The sequence below is a fragment of the Moschus berezovskii genome, chromosome 14 (genome assembly GCF_049115385.1).
Source record: "Moschus berezovskii isolate FMDL1 chromosome 14, NW_MosBer_1.0, whole genome shotgun sequence".
Taxonomy (NCBI): Eukaryota; Metazoa; Chordata; class Mammalia; order Artiodactyla; family Moschidae; genus Moschus; species Moschus berezovskii.
In genome coordinates, this window is record NC_142473.1 from 68,658,863 (window position 1) to 68,681,021 (window position 22,159).

The window sequence follows — 22,159 nt, forward strand, 5'->3', positions numbered from 1 at the left end:
GCTACACTGAGGCCATGAGTGATCTTAAAGTCTGCTACAAATGGCAGAACAGGAAGATGGAAGCAATCCGGAATGCTGAAAAGACTGGGCCACCTTATCAGCCATGGGCTAGTCACCTCTGACTTTTCACAAGAGGAAAAAATTCTGAGCTATTTGGTTACTCAAAAAGTTGAGGTTAACAACTAATCAATCACACCTTAAGAACTCAGTCAACATACTAAAAGAATGTGAATTCTAACCAAGGATAAGTGAGCCTGAAGCATTCCAAGGAACAAGGATTGGATGGGGTGACAGGGAGATGTGGGGCATTGTTGAGTTCTCTGGGAACTGAGAGAAAGGAGAGGCCATTCTGAAAAGTGAAAGCTGCAAAGAATGGTGAGGGATCCTGGAACCAGCTTTAACTTCCAACATTAACTACTTTTAATTACTACTTTATTGGGAAACTTTATTTTTCAAAAAACCAATGTTGTTTTTTTTTTAAAGGATAGGCATAACAGAAGGATTTGGCACCCACATCCTTCTGTTATGCCTATCCTTTAAAAAAAAAAAAAATTGGTTTAATACTCTATTTAAAAAAAAGGGGGGGGGGGCCGGAAAAACTATTTACTCCACTTCAGAACATTCTGACATGTTTCATGTTAGCCAATATGAAAAGCTAAGTTTGCCTTTAAGTTTCCTGATAGCAACTTCTTAATCCTGTATATACTTCCCTCTTTCTAGTTTTCCCTACAAAAGAAATGTTTTTGGGGGAAAGGCAAGGTGGAATACATGACAGAGTTTAGTTAGAGCCAAAAAATGACTGAATGGGCCTCTATAGGCCAAAGAGTTTTGATTTCATCTTCATTTTAAGAGCAAAGGCTTATTAATATATATATTTATGGGAAATAGTCAATTACACGAAATACAGGATTGGAACCAAACTTTGTTTTCAAAATGTGAGGTTTTGACATTTGGAGGATTTCATTTCCAAACTCTCAATTATATATAATTACAAAAAAAAATCTTTTATGTTTCAGGAAAACTCATTGATCTTAAGATAAAATTCATGTCACTTATCACAAAGTTAAGACAGTCAAGTAACAAAACAGAAGCAGTATTTACAAATTTAGACTACATGAGACACTGTGAAGAACTTTGTTAATAAACACAATACACACTTTTACACACTACATTTCAAAAATGAAGCATCTGTCAACAGCGTGGTAAAGGTCATAGTGTTGAAAACCTTAAATCCAAAGTTGGTAGAGTTGAAGACTAGATTTATGGTCAAGGCCATACCGACAGCTTTAAATTCAAGGTTGTGATGAAAACTCTAAATTCAAGGATAGATTGTCTAAGAAAGGACAAACAACTGGCAGTCAAGCTATTTAGTCAGTTAGTTCCCTGTAGGTACAAAATATATAGGAATCACTAAATGGATTAGCCTAATTACAAATTCTGTTCATTTCTAAATAACTTACGTCTTTTCACAGTACCATTCAGTCACATAGTTTCTCTCTATCCTTGTGTAGGTATTTCTGATTCATTTTAAATCCTCTTTCAAACCAATTCCCTTCCATTTCCATATTTTATAAGTATAAAATATTTTTAAATAAAGAAATGTCTGTTCCTTAGCTAGATAACTATTCTTCCATTAACTCCTAGAAGAGAAAAAAGATCCCATTTCTTCCTCTACCTCAAAAACACAAAGCAAACCCAAACAATCCGATTCCTAAAGTAGCATCGCACAGAACCCAGGGCCTGGCACAGTATTTCATGCTTGTCTTCCTGCTATTAATATAAGCGGAGAACAGTTTAGTTATTGACATTATTGAGACATCTATTTAAAAGGCTGGATGCATCCAAGGGCTTTCATCAGCAGAGACTTGCTAAAAAAGGCGAGAGCAACGGCGTCTTCGAATGGGAACATCAAAGACTCTCTGCCTCTCTTCCTCATCGTCATCAGATTCATCCATGTCTGCCGAATCATCGTCTTCTTCCTCCTCCTCCTCTTCTTCCTCTTCCATCTCTTCATATTCATCAGGACCCATTTCCTTGAAAGAGAAGACAATCTTTTGATAAGAACTTCCATCAGTTTTTTTTTTAATACAAATTCTCATTTACCTAGAATCTAAACAACTGGGCATGCCAAGTATGAATTTTTATAGACTTCTCATTGAATTTTATACTTTTTTATAGAATCTTACAGGCTTTTATACATGTTCATGATGCGCATGCTAATGTTAAGATTCTAGAGTATATATGCTATGACAAGTTTTAAAATGCTTAATGTGGTTTTCACAGTAAATATACTTCAATAGAATAGTTATTTTTTACATGGTGGTTGGTAATTCACAGAAGGTAGCAAACAGACTTCTAACAACCCAAGATAAAATTTTACTGAATTTATTAACATACTGTGGAACAATTCTTCATTAACCTGCATGCTTACAGAAACAAGGATATAAAAATATAACTAAATTACGACCCCTGCTGGTAACTTTTATGTACTGTCAACAAGAGGTCTAGTAAGACAACCACCTTCAGTAGCCTCTACTTTTAAATTAACTTGTTGAAGACTATCAAGATAATGCAGCAGTGATGTTGAACATCCAGTATCTGAACGTCTCTTGGACACTTCCATTCCTTTTAAGCAATGTCTCTAGTCGAGTCTTGACTTACTCTGCTGTTGGTTTTCTGTCTCATACGTTTTTGAAGACTCAAGAGAGGAGCTACTATAATTGGACAGAATTCTGAACAGCAAGGACCTAGCTGTTACTGCGGGAAGTACTGGGAAACTTGGGCTGTGATGGCAGCAAAAGTCCTTCCCTCGTGGCCTTTATGGCATGGCGATATGCAGCACCCCATGGCCCCATGGTGGCGTCTCTGACCTCTCCCCTATCCACTGTCCTCCAGCCACACTGGCCTCCATGCACATCTTCAGCCACACCAACCACATGAGTGCTTCAGCACCTCTGTACTTGCTGTTCTTCTTGGAAAGCCCTTCGGCTACACATCCGCCCATTGCCCTCTACTTCTTTCAAGCATGAACTCAAATGTCACCAAGGCCTTCCCTCACACATCTTTGTATCAGAACAACCCAACTGTACACTTCTTAGCATCCTTACTCTGATTTTTCTCCAGCACACTTATGACTACTTGACATAAGTGAGGAGTGTATATTTACTACACTTTTTCTCTTCCAACTACAATGTAAATTCCAAGCCAGAGATTTCTTTTTAATCTCCTCAACTTTCTTCTCTTTTATTTTTTATTTTTATTGAAGCATAATTGACAAACAACATTATATTAGTTTCAGATGTACAACATAATGATTCAGTATCTGTATACATTACAAAGTGATCACCACAATAAATCTAGTTAACATCCATCGCCATACATAGTTACAGAGCTTTTTTCGTGTGATGAGAACTTCTAAAATTTACTCTCTTAGGAACTTTCAAAATATGCAATACAGTATTATTAACCATAATCACCATGCTGTACATTACATCCCTGAAGGCAGAGATTTTCACTGTGTTGTTCACTGCATTTTCCCCAGCACCTAGTAGGTACTCAATAAATATCTGTTGAGCAAGCAAAGTAATGAATGTGGGAGAAAGGAAATGTCCTTTAGAATTTGTCAAAGTAATTGTCACTCAGGATTTATTATAGCACTAACAACAACAATCAGAGAAAATATACATAAATATAATATATTTCATTACTTTTATCTTTTGATTTTTCTTATTCTGGGAAATAAAGACTTTAAAGTTCAGCAAAAGGTCCAAAAGGGGGAGAAGATTAAAACTTCGGAAATTCTGAAACATTAAATCCAGGCAGTATGATTATTATCTTAAAAGAACAGAAAAACTATTTTAAAAAATCAATGCAGCTGAAGAAGACTGCTGATAATCTCATAAAAAAGTGTATATACAATAACAGTAGATGGAAAAGGGAACACACAGACATGGAGATAAATGAGCAGCAGGAGCCTCTAAAGTGTCCAAAAACAAACTACCTAGACCAAGAAAAGACTTAAGACCAACCAAAAAAAATCTTTAAAGCAGCATTCACAGTATAAAACAAAAAGTAGTGAGAATGATAATTAGGGGACAAATGAGGACAACTCGACTTCTATATCAAGAAAACTAACTTTTAAATAGGAAAGGCACAATACAAATACAACACAATAGAAATACAATCCCCACTGCCTCTTTCACGCCGATTAGAAATAAGTGCAGAATTCTCATTTAATTTTATTGAGTTCTCATCCTGGAGAAAGAGAAAACATTTTCCACAAGGGAGATCAAGATTTTACATGCTTCTTTGTGGTCGGGAGGAAACTAAAACTCTAAATAAGTAAGAACATAGTTAAGGTTGAACATGTAATGAGTTTATTACTGTAATTGGAAATTATAAATTTAAAAATTTTAAACTTTAAAAAAGGAGTAAGTAAATATTATAAAATTTCTCAGTTTTAATTTCTAACATGATAAATGTTGTATAACCCACGTAAAGAGTTCTTTGGAGTCCTCAATAACTTGTAAGAGCTTAGGGGGGATCATGAGACTGGAAAGTCTGAGAACTACTGTACTTAAGTAAAGACTACTCTATCCCCACCCTAACAAACACAAAAAACAAGCCTCAACAGGATCAACTGACTCAATAGTAACTTAACTGCGCAAACTGCCTGCGCAAACAAACGTCAACACTCTTTACACTTTAGGTCAGAAATATATAGCAACTTTAGGGCAAGGAATATTGTCACAGATAGAGGTTTTATAACAATAAAAAAAGCACTTCATTAAAAACACATAACAATCCTAAACATATTTGCATATAATTAAAATACATGAAACAAATTTAAAAGAATAAAAATTCAGAATTAAAAAAATAGACAAAACTGTAATTACAGTTGGAGATTACAATAATCATCTCTCAGAACAAACACATACACAAAAAAGAGCAGTATTTGTCTTGCCATTTATAGAATAATATTCCCCAAATATAAGAGTACACATTCTTTTCAAATACACAAGGATCATTTACCAAGACAGACCATAATGCTAGGCCATAAAACATTTTAAAAAATTGAAATTATACACAGCAAGTTTTCTAACCATAATAAAACTAGAAATCAATAACCAAAAGGTATGTAGAAAAGCTCCAAATGTTTGGAAATCAATACATTTCTAGAAAAATACACAGATCAAAATTAAATTACAAGGGAAATCTGAAAATATTTTGAATTAAATGTTAATTAAAAAAACATCAAAATTTGTGAAATGCAGCTAAAACAGTGCTTAGAAAGAAGGTCTAAAATCAATCATCAAAACTTCTACTTTAAGAAGTTAAAAAAAAAAAGAAAAGCAAATTAAAACTAAAAAGTGGGAGAGAAATAAAGATAACTCCAAAAATCAATGAACTAGAAAATGAGCACATAGAGAAAAACAGTGAAACCAAAAATTGTTCCTTTAAATGATCAACAAAAGTGATAACCCCCTAGCTAAGGTGATGAACAAAAGAGAAGATGCAAATGACCAATATAAAGAAGAAAACACTATGTATAACTATAGCTCTTATAGGATATCAAAGGAATATTGGAAATAACGTTATAGAAATAAATTCAATATTTAGACCAAATGGACAAATTCCTTGAAAGAAACAAATTACCAAAAGTGAAATAAGGAACAGAAAATACGAATATTAAAGAAATAAAATTCGTATTTCAAAATGTCCCCACAAAGAGAACTCCAGCCCTAGATGACTTCACTGATAAATTGTATCAAACATTTAAGGATGATATCAATCTCATACAGAAATGGAACTACTCAAAAACAGAAGACTGTTATAGGAAGCAGCAAATTCAGTGTTGGAAATACACACTGGGAGGGAAGCTAAACTTCACTTCCAAAGCTAAGACTGTAGATGCTTTTCACCAGAATAACCACAAGTATTAGTGGCGGAGTTTCATCACCATCCTTTTCTTTCCAAACTGGAGTTGGGAATGTATCTAAGTCATGTTAACATCATGTCTATCTTCCCAGACTTATTTTGGACCCACCCATCAGGGTCACCCCAGGAGCTAGAGAGTTTTTTTCTTTAAATATCTGACATCTATGATTTGATTACATTCTGGATATGCAATTCATATGGTATTCCTATTGTATTACTGGAGCATGCTAAATTTCTTTAATCATTTTATAGCTGGTAAGACTGGGGTTACTGTTATACCTGTCATAACCCTAGAAACGAGATTTTAAAAATAGGACTAGTTGAATTAAGAAATTATCCCAAAGAGAGATTACTAAAGGTACAAGTTTACCCATTAAATATTCTTTGTAATGATTTTATAGGATATTTGTATTATTTTTTAAAATTAGGAATTTTAGCAAAAACACAGTAAGAAATTGTTTCCCCAGTCTTCACGAAATAAAAGCAACTTATAACTGGTCCAGTGTAGTGATTCTCATTAGGCAACAAAACTGTTTTTGGAAACTGGAAAAGACACTGAACCTTTAAAACCAATAACTACTTTATATGGAGGATACATTCATTCAAACTCACAGAATATGCAACACCAAGAGTGAACCCTAAGGTAAACTATGGACTTTGGGCGATAATGTGTGTCAAGGTAGGTTCATCAATTGTAACAAAGGTACCATTCTGGTGGGAGATATTGGTAATGGACGTGTCTATGCATGTGCGGAAGCATGGGAAATCTCTACCTTCTGCTCAATTTTGCTATGAATCTGAAACTGCTCTAAAAAATAGTTTCTTTAAAACAAACAAAAACAACAAAAAGATAACAGTAGTTACTCTGATTAAAGAATATGGAGCCTAGTTTACTTACTGTCCACTCTCACCCAATGTATTCACATATCCCCCCATTCCCCCAAAGATATCTCCCTCAAAAATCTCTAGGGTTCTCTGAAATACCATTTACAAACTATTTGTAAGACCTTCTGTGGAGTTCATTCTACAAAGTCATGTAAATCAGCACCAGAGGAAAATTTAACCTACCAATCGAGCTATAGACACCCTGAATGTCGGACATGCCATATGGAATCGGGGAATGGCGACATTAAAGATCTTGTCTTTAAAGTAAAGAAAATGGAAGGTATAATATCCTTCCATATAGCCTGATGTTGTAGAGAATGTGGTACAACTTGTATATTCATATACCCGGCCTGGGCTGATGATTGGAAATTCACCTGCAGAGAAAACAGCAACAATAAATCAAAGTATAAAATTTAATTCTTCATTATAGCAAATAAAACATGTCCTCTTTAAACTGTATTAAAGTAAATGCATAATTAGAAACAATTTTTAAAGGAAATGTAACAAAATGCTAACAGTGATGGGATTATGAGTATTTTGACATTTTTTTGTACTCTCTGAATTCCTTACAGTGTATATGCATGGAGGGTGGGGGTGGGGTGGGTAATGATATCTAGTCTCTGAATAAAAACCAAAAAAGGAGAGGCATTGAAGACACACACTCTTTTAAGACATGGGTAATAAAACTGTCACAGACTTTAATTCAAACAGAGATAAGGATAATTTAAATGTTCAAAAGTAGCAAGAGACTAAAACATAAAACTCTGAAGATGTGTCTTCAGCATTTAGCCCAAAGTGCAGTCACAAGGGAAAGAGGTCTTACCCCAACATACAAAATGACTGAAAAAGAATTACAACTTTAATAAAGTTCTTTAGCACTAGACCCTTAATAATTCCTTAAAAAGAGATGAAGGGAAAAAAAAAGATGTAGACTTACTCTACTTGTGGCAATTTTTAAAACAAATTTAAACTGAATCCTACATATGCTTAGGACCAGTAACCGAACTGTACTGCTTAAGTAACAATATCTTCCTGAAGTACAACAGAAGACTCAAGAATCTGAGGGCTCAGAAACTTATGATACTCATAATTTTTTAAAAAGCCAAATGTCAATTGTTATCAGAGGCTAGAGATGATTGACAATAAAACCTGTGCTACAAATTTTAACATTTCCCCTGAAATTCAAAAGATGACCAGTATGAAATTTATTTTCTTTTTCTGTCCTATACCTTGTAACCCTATAGAATATGATAACGAATGATTTTCCAGCTAAAACAAAAAAGAAGTTAAGAAGGGAAAGCAAGAAACCCATGTGATGCACAGAATGGAAATACATCCCCTTAATAATTGAGTTTGCTATCCTTTTAGAAAAGTTCATGTTTAAGGTACTAAACTGATAAAAACAATGACCTTTATACATTGTATTATAGTTAGGAGAAGAATCCAGAATCTATGGGTATCTTTCACACTAAAACACAGCAATTAAAAAGATGCTGTCTTATCCACTACTACATCATGTATTTACCAAGCAATTATATGTATCACATATATACTCTCCAAAATGTCTCAGAAGCAACTGGTGTTTAAACTCAAATCTTGGGTTACATACCAACTACTCCAGGTCCTTGAACTTCTTCCACATCACCTTTAGCATTTGTTATTCTCCAGTAACGACTATCTAACTGACAAGCCTTTTCCGGAAGGGCGTCTTTTGACATTTCAATCCTGGAGAAAAAGGGGTGGTAGAGACACATTGTTTTTTTCTGTTTAAGAGCTATAGTATTTGAGCTAAGATGGTGAAAGGGATTTCCAAAGTAAATTAAGATACCCAACCCAAAGTCTGTGTAAATCATCTATTCCTGTAAGCTCTCAAAGATACTGGCTGACTCCACCCACAGAAATGCTTTCATTCAATTTACACACTTGACTGTCAGTTAGGATTAACAATAGAAAGGGCAACACAAAAATTTACAAACACAGTGGTGCCAACAATCTTATGTTCAAATGACCAATGTGGGAAACATTCTAGAATATAGTGCTATGAAAAACTGCTGTAAAAAAATGGAGTCTTTTTTTCACTACAAGGCTATGCAGCCCATTTCCCTTTTCTCCATTAGCTTCTAGAAAGCTCAGAGCAAAATGTCACTATTTCGTGCATCTACTGTTCAGTTACCAGGATCGACCCTTGACTGTTTTCCAATACTATTATTCCGCTCCTTTTTCTGAAAATCTGCTGACTCATTTTCATTTAGAATACCCTTTAAGCATGTATAGGTGTTATTATTTTAAGCATATCTCAATCCTAGGCAAGATGTAAATTAAACAAAACAAATTCATCTGAATATATGTAACTAGACATCAAAGCTGGATACAGTACCAAAATCCTAGAATGCTTCCTGGTTAAGTATACGTTACCATTATTTCCAGAATGTATACACATGTATATATAGGCATTGTAAAAATCTATACATCATAAAGTATTTAAAAATACATCTAAAAACAAAACATACATCTTAATATCTTAAGGTAATGAGTTATCTTTACTTCAGAGTTCAGTTCAGTTCAGTTCAGTTGCTCAGTCGTGTCCGACTCTCTGCGACCCCACGAATCACAGCACGCCAGGCCTCCCTGTCCATCACCAACTCCCGAAGTACACTCAAACTCATGTCCACAGAGTCGGTGATGCCATCCAGCCATCTCATTCTTGGTCATCCCCTTCTCCTCCCGCCCCCAACCTTTCCCAGCATCAGAGTCTTTTCCAGTGAGTCAACTCATCGCAAGTACAGAGTACTAATTAAAGTGAATTTAATATGCTTTTTATTCAACCAAATCCAGGGCTTGCTCAGCACTATGTCTAATTATAGAGGCTGTATTCAAATAATACTTATTACACTTTTAACTAAATATAGACAAGCAAGTTAAAACTTAAATGCATAGTTTTATCTTCAGCAATTTCATAGCTTTTTTTTTTGGCGACACTGTGCAGCATGTGGGATCTTAGTTCCCTGACCAGGGATTGAACCTGTACCCACTGCATTGAGAGCAGAGTCTTAATCACTAGACCACCAGGGAAGTTATTCATAGCTTTCAGAATGCATCATAACTCTAACACTGAACTTTCATGATGATTACAACTTAGTGGTCCACCTCTCAAAGTACTGGGCACAATACTTATACTGAAGAAACAACTTAAAGGTTGATATAAACTCAAGGTACTTTATAAACACTACATTGTAGAAAATTTTTTTGCTATCCACTTACCCCCACACTTTAGCAAGAAGCTGCTTTTCAAAATGTGTTTCTTATATCATATCAAATAGGGCAATAATAACACATCCATGAGCTATATCCCACAATTTTAAAAAACATCCCCATTTAAAATTCTCACCTGATTCGGTATGTGAAGAAATAATGGGGTGGATGTACAGAGCTAAGTTCTGGCAGAAATGATGTGGAAACTGAAACTGTAATATCCCCAGTCGTTGCTACACACTCCGGATCATGAACATATCTAGGTAATTTTAAAAAATAAAACATTTTTAAATCAACAAACCTTAATTCTGCAAGATATAAGTTTTAAAGATACAAGGCAAAATAGTTTATATTTTACCTTAGGATAAAAAATTTAAATCATATTTGGGACCTTATTAAACTTAAAAACCAAACAAATTAGAAAACTTTGAAGACTCTGCATCAGTAATGATAGCAGTCAAGGTTCAATGATCAGTGGTTCAAATAATGGATTAGTAACTAACCTGGAAACTAAAAACAGCTTATTTCAGTTTTCAGAGCTAAGGAAACTTGGAACATCTGAAAACCCAGCTATGCCCTTTAAATGATGACTCTGACAATAAAAGTGTCTTAGTATGTTATTCTAGAGGCCTCTAACGTATAATTAATCTATTATTTCTGCCAACCAGGCCACTGTGAACCAAGATTACCTCTAATACCATCTATAATATGTGAATGTTCCAGAGATACTAGATAACATTTTCCAGGAGTCAACAGTTACTGCCTTGCTAGTCACAATATATTTATTAATTGGTAATAGCCCCCCTGCCCCCCCAATTATATAACTACTATAAAGCCATAGCTCCTAAATCAAAATCAGTTTTTTCTCTTGATTCTTCAAGATGAAAAAAAATACTGGTCGTTCAATTGTTTGGATGTTTTGGCTTTAAAATGAGAATAAAATAATGAGATTCAAGATGAGAGGTTCTGTTATTAACCTTCCTGGGAAACTTCATCTCATGATGTGTATGTAACTAATGGTTTTTTCTGATTTGTAATCATTCCAAACCAAAAAGGTCTGAGTGAAATACCTGAAAATTTGGTCTCTGATGATAGGGAAGCCACCTGATACAACACTGTTGACATAAGAAGTAAACCAGTCAGTGAAAGTAGCACCTATGAACAAGGAAGGGGGAAGGAAAGAGAAAGGACACATAGGTTTAAAAAATCTACACAGGAAACAAGGGAAACATTATAATTTCTCCATGTTTAACAGTGGTGTCTAGTGATATCAAAACTGGAAACATTTATAGATGTCATCGACAAATCCTAGGTAAATCTCTATCCTCAATTCTAGCAATCATATTCCTTAACTACCTTGCTAAGGAATCCTCCAACTTCCTTCAAACTACTTTTTAACACTTGAAACAGTTAACTTTTAAATTTTAATTGGCTCTGGTACAAGAATGGAAAGCCTTCTGTCTGTAATTCCTAGAAAATACAGAACAAAGGAGATATAGCCACGTCTAGGAAGAAACTATAGAAAAAGATATCAGCACCTATCCTCAGATGAACAAGGTATATCCCTGGTCTACTAGGCAAATTCTGATTCACGCACAAAATTATGGTAGAAGCCAGGCTCAGTCTGGACATTTAATAGGGGTATAGCACTGTGGAGTTCTGGGCATCAGGATAAACCCAAAGCAGTTTCCCTGGTGGCTCAGTTGGTAAAGAATCCGCCTGCAATGTAGGTGACCCGAGTTTGATCCCTGGGTTGGTAAGATCCGCTGGAGAAGGGAATGGCAACCCACTCCAGTATTCTTGCCTGCAAAATTCCATGGACACAGAGGAGCCTGGTGGGCTACAGTCCATGGGGTCACAAAGAGTCGGACACGACTGAGCGACTAACACACCTAGCCCAGTTGTGCTACGATAGATTCGAATGTCCTCCATATTCTCAGTGACCAACTCAAAGCAGAGAAACATGACTGGGATAGTCTAGTCCAGACCATATATCTGTGACCTAGTGATTAGATCATTAGCAAGTATTTGTGTGAATTATGTTGCCTCATCTAGGTAATACAACATAATAACTTTCTCAGACCCCTACCATTTACTGTTAATACATCTCAGTGCCTAGAATATATTAATCAGTCCCTTAATCAATGTTGTTCAATGAATTTCTTCATAATATGGTTTCTATTAACCTAGTTTCTGCACTCCACCACACTGAAAGTCCGATGCTGAATTTACAGTCTATATTTACTTACAATTCTATTTAGGGAATGATTGAAGATACAATTTAAGCTTGAGTCTGATAGTATACAGCTTAAAATTTTTTTTTTTTCCGTGAAAACACTGACATTTTATTGATATATTGCAAAAGACTTTCACACCAAAACTAAGAACAGAGCAGGTAAATTGCAATTGTTGTTGTTCAGTCACTAAGTAGTGTCCAACTCTGTGACCCCATGGACTGCAGCACGCCAGCCTTCCCTGTCCTTCACTATCTCCCAGAGTTTGCTCAAACTCATGTCCACTGACGCAGTGATGCCATCCAACCCAGTTTTCTCTTTTCTCATTGTCTATTAATGGCTCACTCTGGCCCTTTGTTTTTCTTTTGCTAAAAAAAATTAATTTATTTATTTTAATTGGAGAATCCTTATTTTACAATATTGTGATGGCTTTTGCCATACATCAACATGAATCGGCCACAGGCATACGTGTGTCCCCTGCATCCTGAGCCTCTCTCCCACCTCCCTCCCCACCTAATCCCTCTGGGTTGTCCCAGAGCACCAGCTTTGGGTGCCCTGCTTCATGCATCAACCTTGCACTGGTCATCTATTTTACATATGGTAATGTACATGTTTCAATGCTATTCTCTTAAAGCATCCCACCCTTGCCCTCTCACATTGAGTCCAAAAGTCTGTTCTTTACATCTATGTCTCTTCTGCTGCCCTGCATGTAGGATCGTTGGTACTGACTTTCTAAACTCCATATATATGCATTAACATACAGTACTTGTCTTTCTCTTTCTGACTTACTTCCCTTTGTATAATAGGCTCCAGGTTCATCCACCTCATTAGAACTGACTCAAATGCATGCCTTTTTATAGCTGAGCAATACTCCATTGTGTATATGTGCCACAACTTCCTTATCCATTCATCTGCTGATGGACATCTACGTTGCTTCCATGTCCTGGCTATCGTAAATAGTCCTGCAATGAACATTGGAGTACACGTCTCTCAATTCTGGTTTCCTTGCCCAGCACTGGGATTACTGGGTTGTATGGCAGTTCTATTCCCAGTTTTTTAAGGAATCTCCACATTGTTCTCCATAGTGGCTTTACCAGTTTATTTATTAAATCTAGAACATGCCATAACTTGAACATACAAACCTAGAATATGCCATAGTCTGAACCCACAGAAACTTATACTCTGCTCAAGATTCCAATTCAGAGATACAATTATAGGTGACTTGGTCTGGAAGGCCCCTTCACTATTAATACATGAGGATGTTTAATATGTGCCAGAAATGCCTCTAAGAAGCAGAACGGATAGTTAGGACACTTGTCTTACTTGAGCAAAATCTAAGCAAAACAAGCATGACTCAACAACAAAGGGGTGAGATGCTCTCGTATACAGACTGAATTGTTCTCAAAATCCTGTGAGATGTACATGCATTGCTGAGTCCCTTCACTGTTCACCTGTAACTACCATAACATTGTTAATTGGCTTTAATAAAAAGTTAAAAAAAAGTCCTTTTAAGACCAAGAAACATCAGGTGTGCCAAGCAGTTTATAAGGTCCAGTTTATACTGGTCTCTGAAGACTGCTGGTTTGAGGTCTCTGGTGTGACTTATCAGTATTTTACTACAGCACTGGCACTATAAGAGAACAAGTACAGTTATTTCATGTATCTGTATCTCTCTAATTATGTACTAATATGATCGACAGAAAATGCATGTATATATAAGGGAACTATATACACATTTCTAGCTGTTCCATATATTTCACTGTTCTACAGAAGAATCCTGAGAGAACAAGGTTGTATAGGGCATGGCTTTTTTCCAAGTAGAAACCAAAGTCAAATGAAGTATAAGGGCTATTCTAAAGAAACATAGTTATAGTACTTTATAAACCAACAAGCTCTAAGAAATACAAATATCAAATTGCTAGCTGATCAAGTAACAGACAAGTTTTTACTAACTTAATGTTTCTGACCAGAAGGAAAAAGGGAGAAAAGAAGACTTTTGTTTTACCTATGATAAACATGTCAATGGCAGCTGGATTCCGAGCCATTTGGTCCTAGGTGAGAAAAAGAATATTATAATTGAATATGGTACATTTTACTTAATTTCTTATTATTCATTGTATCCTTCCCTAGGGACAAGGCAAAACAGACAATGATAACTTAAGTACTCTAAACAATACTCAGACATTCCTCATACTTTTCAGTTTCTGTTTTTATGATTTCTGTATTTAGGCTCTTTCTATCAAGCCCTTAGAAGAATGCCATGCACTTCTCAAAAACAGTTAAAATGCTTATACACTGCTCTTAGTGTCCAAATGAACTAAAAAAAATGATCCTTTAAGAGAACAATTAGGACGTTAAAACCATGAGATGATATATGACCTGTGGAAACAGAAGACAGGGCTTTGGATTCAGTCGAGGGACCTGAACAATTCTAGATTAATCGCTTCTCTCAGGAAATGAGAGGACAAGTCATTATCCTACAACTTACAGAACTATCAAGTCAAAAATGAGATAAAGATATGCAAATGCTTAGAAAAAAATTAAAAGCAATGAAAGTTCTTTAAATAATTTTAATGTTATATAGTCACATGTCTCAGATAACTAAGAAAAATATTTTCTATTTTAAATTCCTCTTTTAAGTTAAAAGTTCACATCCAGACAAAAACAAAAGCAGCAGGTCTGTCACTGAGGAATGTCTGAGAACTGAATGAGACCAAATGATGTGACATTCTGTGCACACGAGAGTCTTAACAAAAACCTCCTGGAAAGGATCTGTGTTTTTCAATAACCCAAATACATGCTGAAGAAAGTTTAGAAAGTTTCCACTGCACTCAGAACTTGAATCAAATGATGTGCAAATGCTAGAGTTTTAAAGTTAGAAATTGGTATTACAATTAATCACCTCAGCAAGCAGCTCATTAGTTTTTCCTCAAACTTAGAATGCCTTAACACAAATCACTGCTTCCCCTCTGTAGGTACAATTCTTTGCACTGTTTGTCTATTGGTGAAATTTTCTTTTAGTATTTTATGCCATTAAATCAGAATATTAGCCCTCTAGTTAGATAGCTCTATAATCAAATTACATAATGCTCTATACTCATTCCACAGTCTTGAAAATTCCTAATGCACATTTTATCAGAACACATCTGAAAGCCACCTTTCAACACACTTCCTACTTACTGGACATTGGTAGAAGACTTCATTTTTGTTTCGGCCCTCCGCAGCTTCCACTGCTATGTACTGACTCAAACCAGTGTGTATGCAAAAAGTTAAAGGGAGACAGTATTTCAGTCCCTGTCTCTGCTGGAAGCCTCCAGCAGCCGTGTCAACATCTAACAAATCCTCAGAACGGTAGTGATTAGACAGTGCCATGCTTCCCAACAACCTGAGAACAGAGACTCAAAAATTTAGTCAACTTCAATCTTTTTGATGAGTACTAATTTCACAATGACAATGTTATGAAAACTGATTACCATGTCAAGTCTAAAGCAGGAATACATGAAACACTACAATTTCTATGTATCTTAAATTCAAACTCTTGAGTGGAAAGATTCTGATTTAAATTTTTCTCTTTAAAAGGTTGACATTTAGACAAAAGCCTAAATGTCTAAATGTCAACCTTTTAAAAAGAAAAATAGTTTTATGGCTTTCAAAAACCTATCTTGCCATAATTTGCCAGTGTTTCGCTATACATGTATGTATGACTAATTTTATGTTTAAAGGAGTATATTCTCTCTGATACTTTTATCTTGATACAACCTTTAGCTTACTCTATCCTACCAGGCAGAATAAATGGAGATCAGCTTAAACCCTGTTCAAATTTTCAAAAACCTGGGATGTCTGGTGTCTAAACTCATCTCATGGTAGACAAACCAGAACAACGCAGGTTTCGGTCTTTGCAAGAGTCTCATCCTAAGTCTCACTGAGCTGTGGACAGATAAAAATCCCTGGGTTGATCTCATGCCCTGTTTGTCACGCCAAGTCTGAGCAACTCCTTTAGTAAAGTTCTTTCCTGTTTGTTCCTGAAATATGACAATTTTTCCTTTTTGTCAAGTTGCAGCGTGACAGGAAAACAAGAGTAGGGAAAAAAAAAAAGTCAGTGATTTAGGCTTATCTAGTTCTAACTGCCCAGTATTTGACATCTGAACCTCAGTAACCTCAGTATGATCGATCACCTTCTAGATTCCCTGTACTCACTCAACTCTGATCTAAAATGGTAAAAGGGCCTCATATGATTTTTCACACACATAGAGATATCAAATTCTAACAAGAACAATGCAAAATTCTCCCTAAATTCCTATTAGTATGTTACAAATGCAAAGTCTCTGAATTAGCTTAATTTCATAAGGGAACAAAAGGAGTAGAATCATGCAAAGACTAGACCTTTTAAAACTAGGGAGTGAATTTGACAGCTACTGTATGTTCTGCTTTTACCAAAAGGATCCACAGTGAATACTTCATATCTTTTGGAAGTAAGTTTAAAATAAGCTATTCAATGATAGGCTATGCTTGAATAGGACAAAACTATATTTTCTTTGGTTAAGTATATGTAGCTCTGAGCAAATTACTTTTTAGATGTATGATACACAGAATTTACAACAAGTTCTCCCAAACAATCTACCTGGCCTGTAACAGGGTAAACATTTCAAGAATTCAGAACAGTTCTAGTTAAATTATATACATACACACACACACACACACCCCCCCCATCTCACGTCCCCACCTCCAACCAGACTTCATTTAAACTATAAAGATGTATTGATAGAAACAATGCTTTTGAGACATAGTCTATTTTGGCAAAATCAAATTCAAGCTTTATATTTTGTCTTATGGATTGTTACAAGAAAGGAGGAAATTCTCATACTCCTTTAATCTGTTAATAATAACTACAAATACAATTTGTTTACATTCTAGAAAATACTTTGTATCATAAAAAATAACCCAAACAGTGAACATCTTACCCAGGAACAACTAACTTCTGCCCATTGTGGATACGATAGGAACACCGATAATCATCAGGAAGCTTGCAGCCGATCTGAGCTTCCACAGCATCTAGGTCTTCCTCTCGAGCACCCTCTGCAGACACAAAATAGCAAATTATGAAACAATGATAGCCTTAAATCTAAGAAGAAATTCCAATGTATCTGCTAGCCAATGAAAGAATTTTAGACCAACTGAATTCTGCCTAAAAGGTTACTTGCTGAAATATAGGGAAATGAACTGAATATTCAGAGAACCATTACATCACTTTAGATTGGCTCTGATATTCGAAGCACTTGAGCAAGCAAATTCCCCAGTTTCCTCTCCAGGGGGAAAGCACTGGCATTAAGCAAAATGTGGAATGGCAGGCACCAGTGAAATCCACAACAAATTTTCACATTACACTGCAAACTTAAGAGCATAGCTCATTTTTCTTAATCTAATAAAACTTCTCTATTTACAAAAAACTCTCCAGAAGACCTCTAAACAGATGTTGTTCAAGAGTCTTAACCAAGCTTCTCAATGGGGAATACAGGACTTAGGTGTAGGCTCATTCTAGGAGGACATTATCGAGCATTTGATTTTCATGTTTGTAAGCCTGCCATATAAACTAGCTTCAAAAAGTATCATTACAAATACCAAGAGAAGACAGTCACTCCCAGCAATGGCACACCAGGCTGCTGGGCCAAACCTTCTGCTTAGAAGTAGAAAAACTGAAAGAATATTGGTTTCAAGGTTTGTGGAGAAGCTCAAAGGCGGTGAGAACCAGCAGGGTCTGGGTGGGGGAGGTTGGTCCAGAACAGGGAAACGGAGAGTTTAGCCATTGGAGTTACCTTGTCTTTGAGGCAACTGCTGCTGCTAAGTCACTTCAGTCGTGTCCGACTCTGTGTGACCCCATAGACGGAAGCCCACCAGGCTCCCCCGTCCCTGGGATTCTTCAGGCAAGAACACTGGAGTGGGTTGCCATTTCCTTCTCCAATGTGTGAAAGTGAAAGTGAAGTCGCTCAGTCGTGTCCGACCCTTAGAGACCCCACGGACTGCAGCCTACCAGGCTCCTCCATCCATGGGATTTTCTAGGCAAGAGTACTGGAGTGGCTTGCCATTGCCTTCTCCATTGATAGTTATTACGGAAACGCAAATCAAAATTGCAACAAGATACCACTTCATATCAGTTAGAATGGCTAAAATCAAAGACAATAACAAGGGTGTGGAGAAATTTGGAACTCTTAATATGTTGCTGGTGGGGATCTTAAAATGGTGCAGCCACTTTGGAAAACCGTATGGAGGTGTCTCAAAAAACTTAACACAGAAGCATTATATGACCCAGCAATTCCACTCTGGGGTACAAAACCCCTGCAAAAAAAAGACACTAATTCAAAAAGATATACGCACCCCCATGTCCATAGCAACATTATTTGTAATTGCCAAGGTATGGAAGCAACCTAAACGTGTGCCAATAGATGAATGGATAAAGACGTGGCATACAGATATACGGCATATAGAAGACTACCCAGCCATTAAAGAGAATGGAATTTTGCCATTCATAGCAACAGGACTTGGATATTAGGCTAAGTGAAATAATTCAGACAGAGGAAGACACATACTGTATGATATCACTTATATGTGGAATCAAAACTTCAACAAACTAGCGACTATGACAAAGAAGCAGCAAACACAGATATAGTGACCAAACTAGTTGTAACCAGGGGGGGCTGGAAGCGGGGAGGGACAGTATAGGGGTAGGGAACTAAAAGGCACAAATTACTATATATAAAATAAACTAAAAGGATATATTGTAAAATAGAAGGAATATAGCCAATATTTTATAATAACTATAAATGAAGTATGTTATGAATCACCATGCTGTACACATGTAACAATATAAAACTACATCCATTATAATTCAAAATAAAAAATAATTCATAAAAAATGTTTTTAATAGATACACCACTGATTTCAGACTACCAATTCTGAAAGCAAACACAAAGCTGAGAAACTGAGCAAAGCTTTCAGCATTATCACATGGTTGACAGTTTTCCAAAATTGACAAAAACAATTCAAGAAGCACTATAATTACAAAGAAAATCGTTACTTAGACACATTACTGGAAAACTGCTGAAAATCAAAGACAAAGAGAAATCTTAAAAGCAACCAGAGAAGGGGAAAAAGCCACAGTCACTTTCAGAGGAATGACAGTAAGACTGATAGCTAAATTATCAACAGAACAACAGAAGCTAGAATAGTATCTTCAAGTGCTGGGGAAAAAAAAAACTGCTGACTAGAATTCTATATTCAGTGAATTTATACTTCTAAAGTGAAGATGAAATAAATACATTTTTCAACCAAAAAAAATCTGAAAATAATTCAGCAGTTGCAGTCCCTTATTTAAAAAAAAATACTAATGAATTCTTCAGGCAGAAGAAAAATTACCCCGGATGGAAGCATGAAGATACAGGAAGAAATAAAGTGCAATAGAAGAGGTAAATATGGAGGTAAATCTAAAATAATATTGAACATATAAAATAGTAATAATGTTTTCAAAGATATAAAATATGTTGAAAACTAAAACCACAAAACTATAATACAAAAGAAGGAGGTAATTAAAATTAAAGTATTTTAAGGATCTTTCATTGTTCAGGAAGTGGTAAAAATACTAATTTTACAATAGACTTTAACTATGTCAGATATACATATTTTAATTTCTAGACTAATCCCTAAAAGAAGTTAAATAGGAAAGGGGTTATGGAATAAAAGATAATTAAGAAGAATGCAAAAAAAAGGAACACCTGCTTAGGTAGCACCAATAAAAAGTAGAAACAAGGTATGCACACATGCCTGCTCAATCGCTCAGTCCTGTCCAACTCTTTGCAACCCTGTCCATGGGATTCTCCAGGCAAGAACACTGGAGTGGGTTGCCATTTCCTCCTCCAGGGGACCTTCCCAACCGAGGGATCAAACTGCGTCTCCTGCATTGGTAGGCGGATTCTTTACCACTGAACCACCTGGGCTTCCCAGCAACATAGTATATTTACATTCAAATGTATTAATAATATTAAATATAAACAGACTAAATAATCTAATTAAAAAACAGACTGACAGACCAGATGAAAAATAAAACACAATTATATACAAAAGGCACATCTTAAAGATGTAAACACAGAAAACTAAAATAGCTCTACTAAAATCATACAAAATAGACTTGAAGGCAAATAGCATTATTTGAGGTTACAGAGGATTTTCTGTAAAGGCAGAAAGGTTAAATTCACTACGCAGGCATTATAACTTTAGTTTTGTACATCTAATAACACAGCTTCAAAATATATTTTTTAAATGACAGAATTAAAATGGAAAAAAAGATTATCTATAATTATAATAGGTATATTAGTTTTCTGCTGCCACAATATTAGAAGTGTCAAACAACACTCATTGCCTATTTTACAGTTTTTGCAGGTCAGAATTCTGGGCACGACTCAATTGGATCTTCTACTCAGGTCCCACAAGGCTGAAATCATGGTGTTAACTGAGGCTGCTAGCTTATTTTATGTATCCTTTGCTTGGGGTTCTACTACAGACTCACTGGTTGTTGGCAGAAAGCGGTTCTTTGCAGTTGCAGGATTGAGGTTCTCTGCTCTGAGAAGCCATCTGCTATTCCCTATCAGCTGGCCCTCTCCATAACATGCCAATTTGCTTGCTCATGGCCAATAGAAGAGATACTCATGCTTTGAATCTCTCTGACTTCTGGAAGGGCCCAGTTCCTTTTAAGTTCCTCTGGGTCAGGCCTGCTCAGGATAATTTCCCTTTTGATTATTAATTAATTCAAAAACAACTAATTTTTGACTTTCATTACATTTGTAAAACCCCTTTACCTTTTGTCGTATAAAATGACCTAATCGCAGGACTAAAATCAATTATATCCATAGTACCACTCAATGAGGCTATCATTTTATCAGGCATGTACCACAAGGATGGGAATCTTCGAAACTTTCTCAGAACTCTGCCTACCACAGTAAGGAATTTTAACATATCTCTCTCAGTAACTAACAGAATAAGGAAACCAAAAACTTCATTAGAGTACAGATGATCTGAATAAGATTAACAGTTTTTGCCTAATTATATATATAGTACTAAATGGCAACAATAGCAAAAAATATATAGGAGAGATACATATTCTTTTCAAGTATACATGGACTATCTCCCAAGATAAATTATATGCTGGACATACAACAAATCACAATAAATTTCAAATGACTGAACTCGTATAGAGTATATTCTCTGATCATAGTGGAATTAAAATATAAATTACATTAAAAAGACTACTAAAAAAAAAAACCCAATGTTTGGAAATCAAGGAATACATTTCTATACAATCCATGGGTCAAAGAAGAAATCACAAAATATTTTGAACTGCATGTTAATGAAAACACATATTCAAACATATTCAAACTTGTGGGATGAACTTAAAGCTATGTTTAAAGGGAAATTTATACACATAAAGGGATTTGAAGAAAATAAGAAAGGCTGAAAAATCAATAAGTAATCATCTCAAGTCAGGAAAAAGTGACAATAAAGTAAATTCAAAGAGACGAAGTCAGCGAAATTAATGAAATAAGAAATAAGATATTAATATACAGAAGACTGACAAAGACAAAAGTCAGTTCTTTGAAAACATTAATAAAACTGATTAGCCCCTACCTAGCAAAACTGATCAAGAATAACAGAGAGAAATAATAATATCAAATAATATCAGAAATGGAAAGGTGAAATCACTACCAATCCAATGAGCATTACAAAGATAAGAGGATATTATGAACAATTTTATAGCAATAAATTGGAAAATGTACATGAAGTGCACAATTTCCGAGAAAAACACA

The 22,159-nt window shown here is 35.5% G+C and overlaps 1 protein-coding gene across 1 annotated transcript in view; it reads right to left on the reverse strand.

The window, feature by feature from the left end:
• Positions 1-823: 823 nt before the first annotated feature.
• The window catches only part of FBXO3 (F-box protein 3), a 36,548-nt gene continuing 15,212 nt past the window's right edge, over positions 824-22,159 (reverse strand). Inside the window, exons 4-11 of the mRNA XM_055423813.2 lie at positions 17,270-17,384; positions 15,489-15,693; positions 14,314-14,359; positions 11,145-11,229; positions 10,211-10,333; positions 8,432-8,547; positions 7,006-7,196; positions 824-2,033 (exon numbers count right to left, since the gene is read on the reverse strand). Coding sequence (XP_055279788.1) covers positions 1,869-2,033; positions 7,006-7,196; positions 8,432-8,547; positions 10,211-10,333; positions 11,145-11,229; positions 14,314-14,359; positions 15,489-15,693; positions 17,270-17,384 — 1,046 coding nt within the window. The 3' untranslated portion in view covers positions 824-1,868. The remainder of the gene's footprint in view (positions 2,034-7,005; positions 7,197-8,431; positions 8,548-10,210; positions 10,334-11,144; positions 11,230-14,313; positions 14,360-15,488; positions 15,694-17,269; positions 17,385-22,159) is intronic.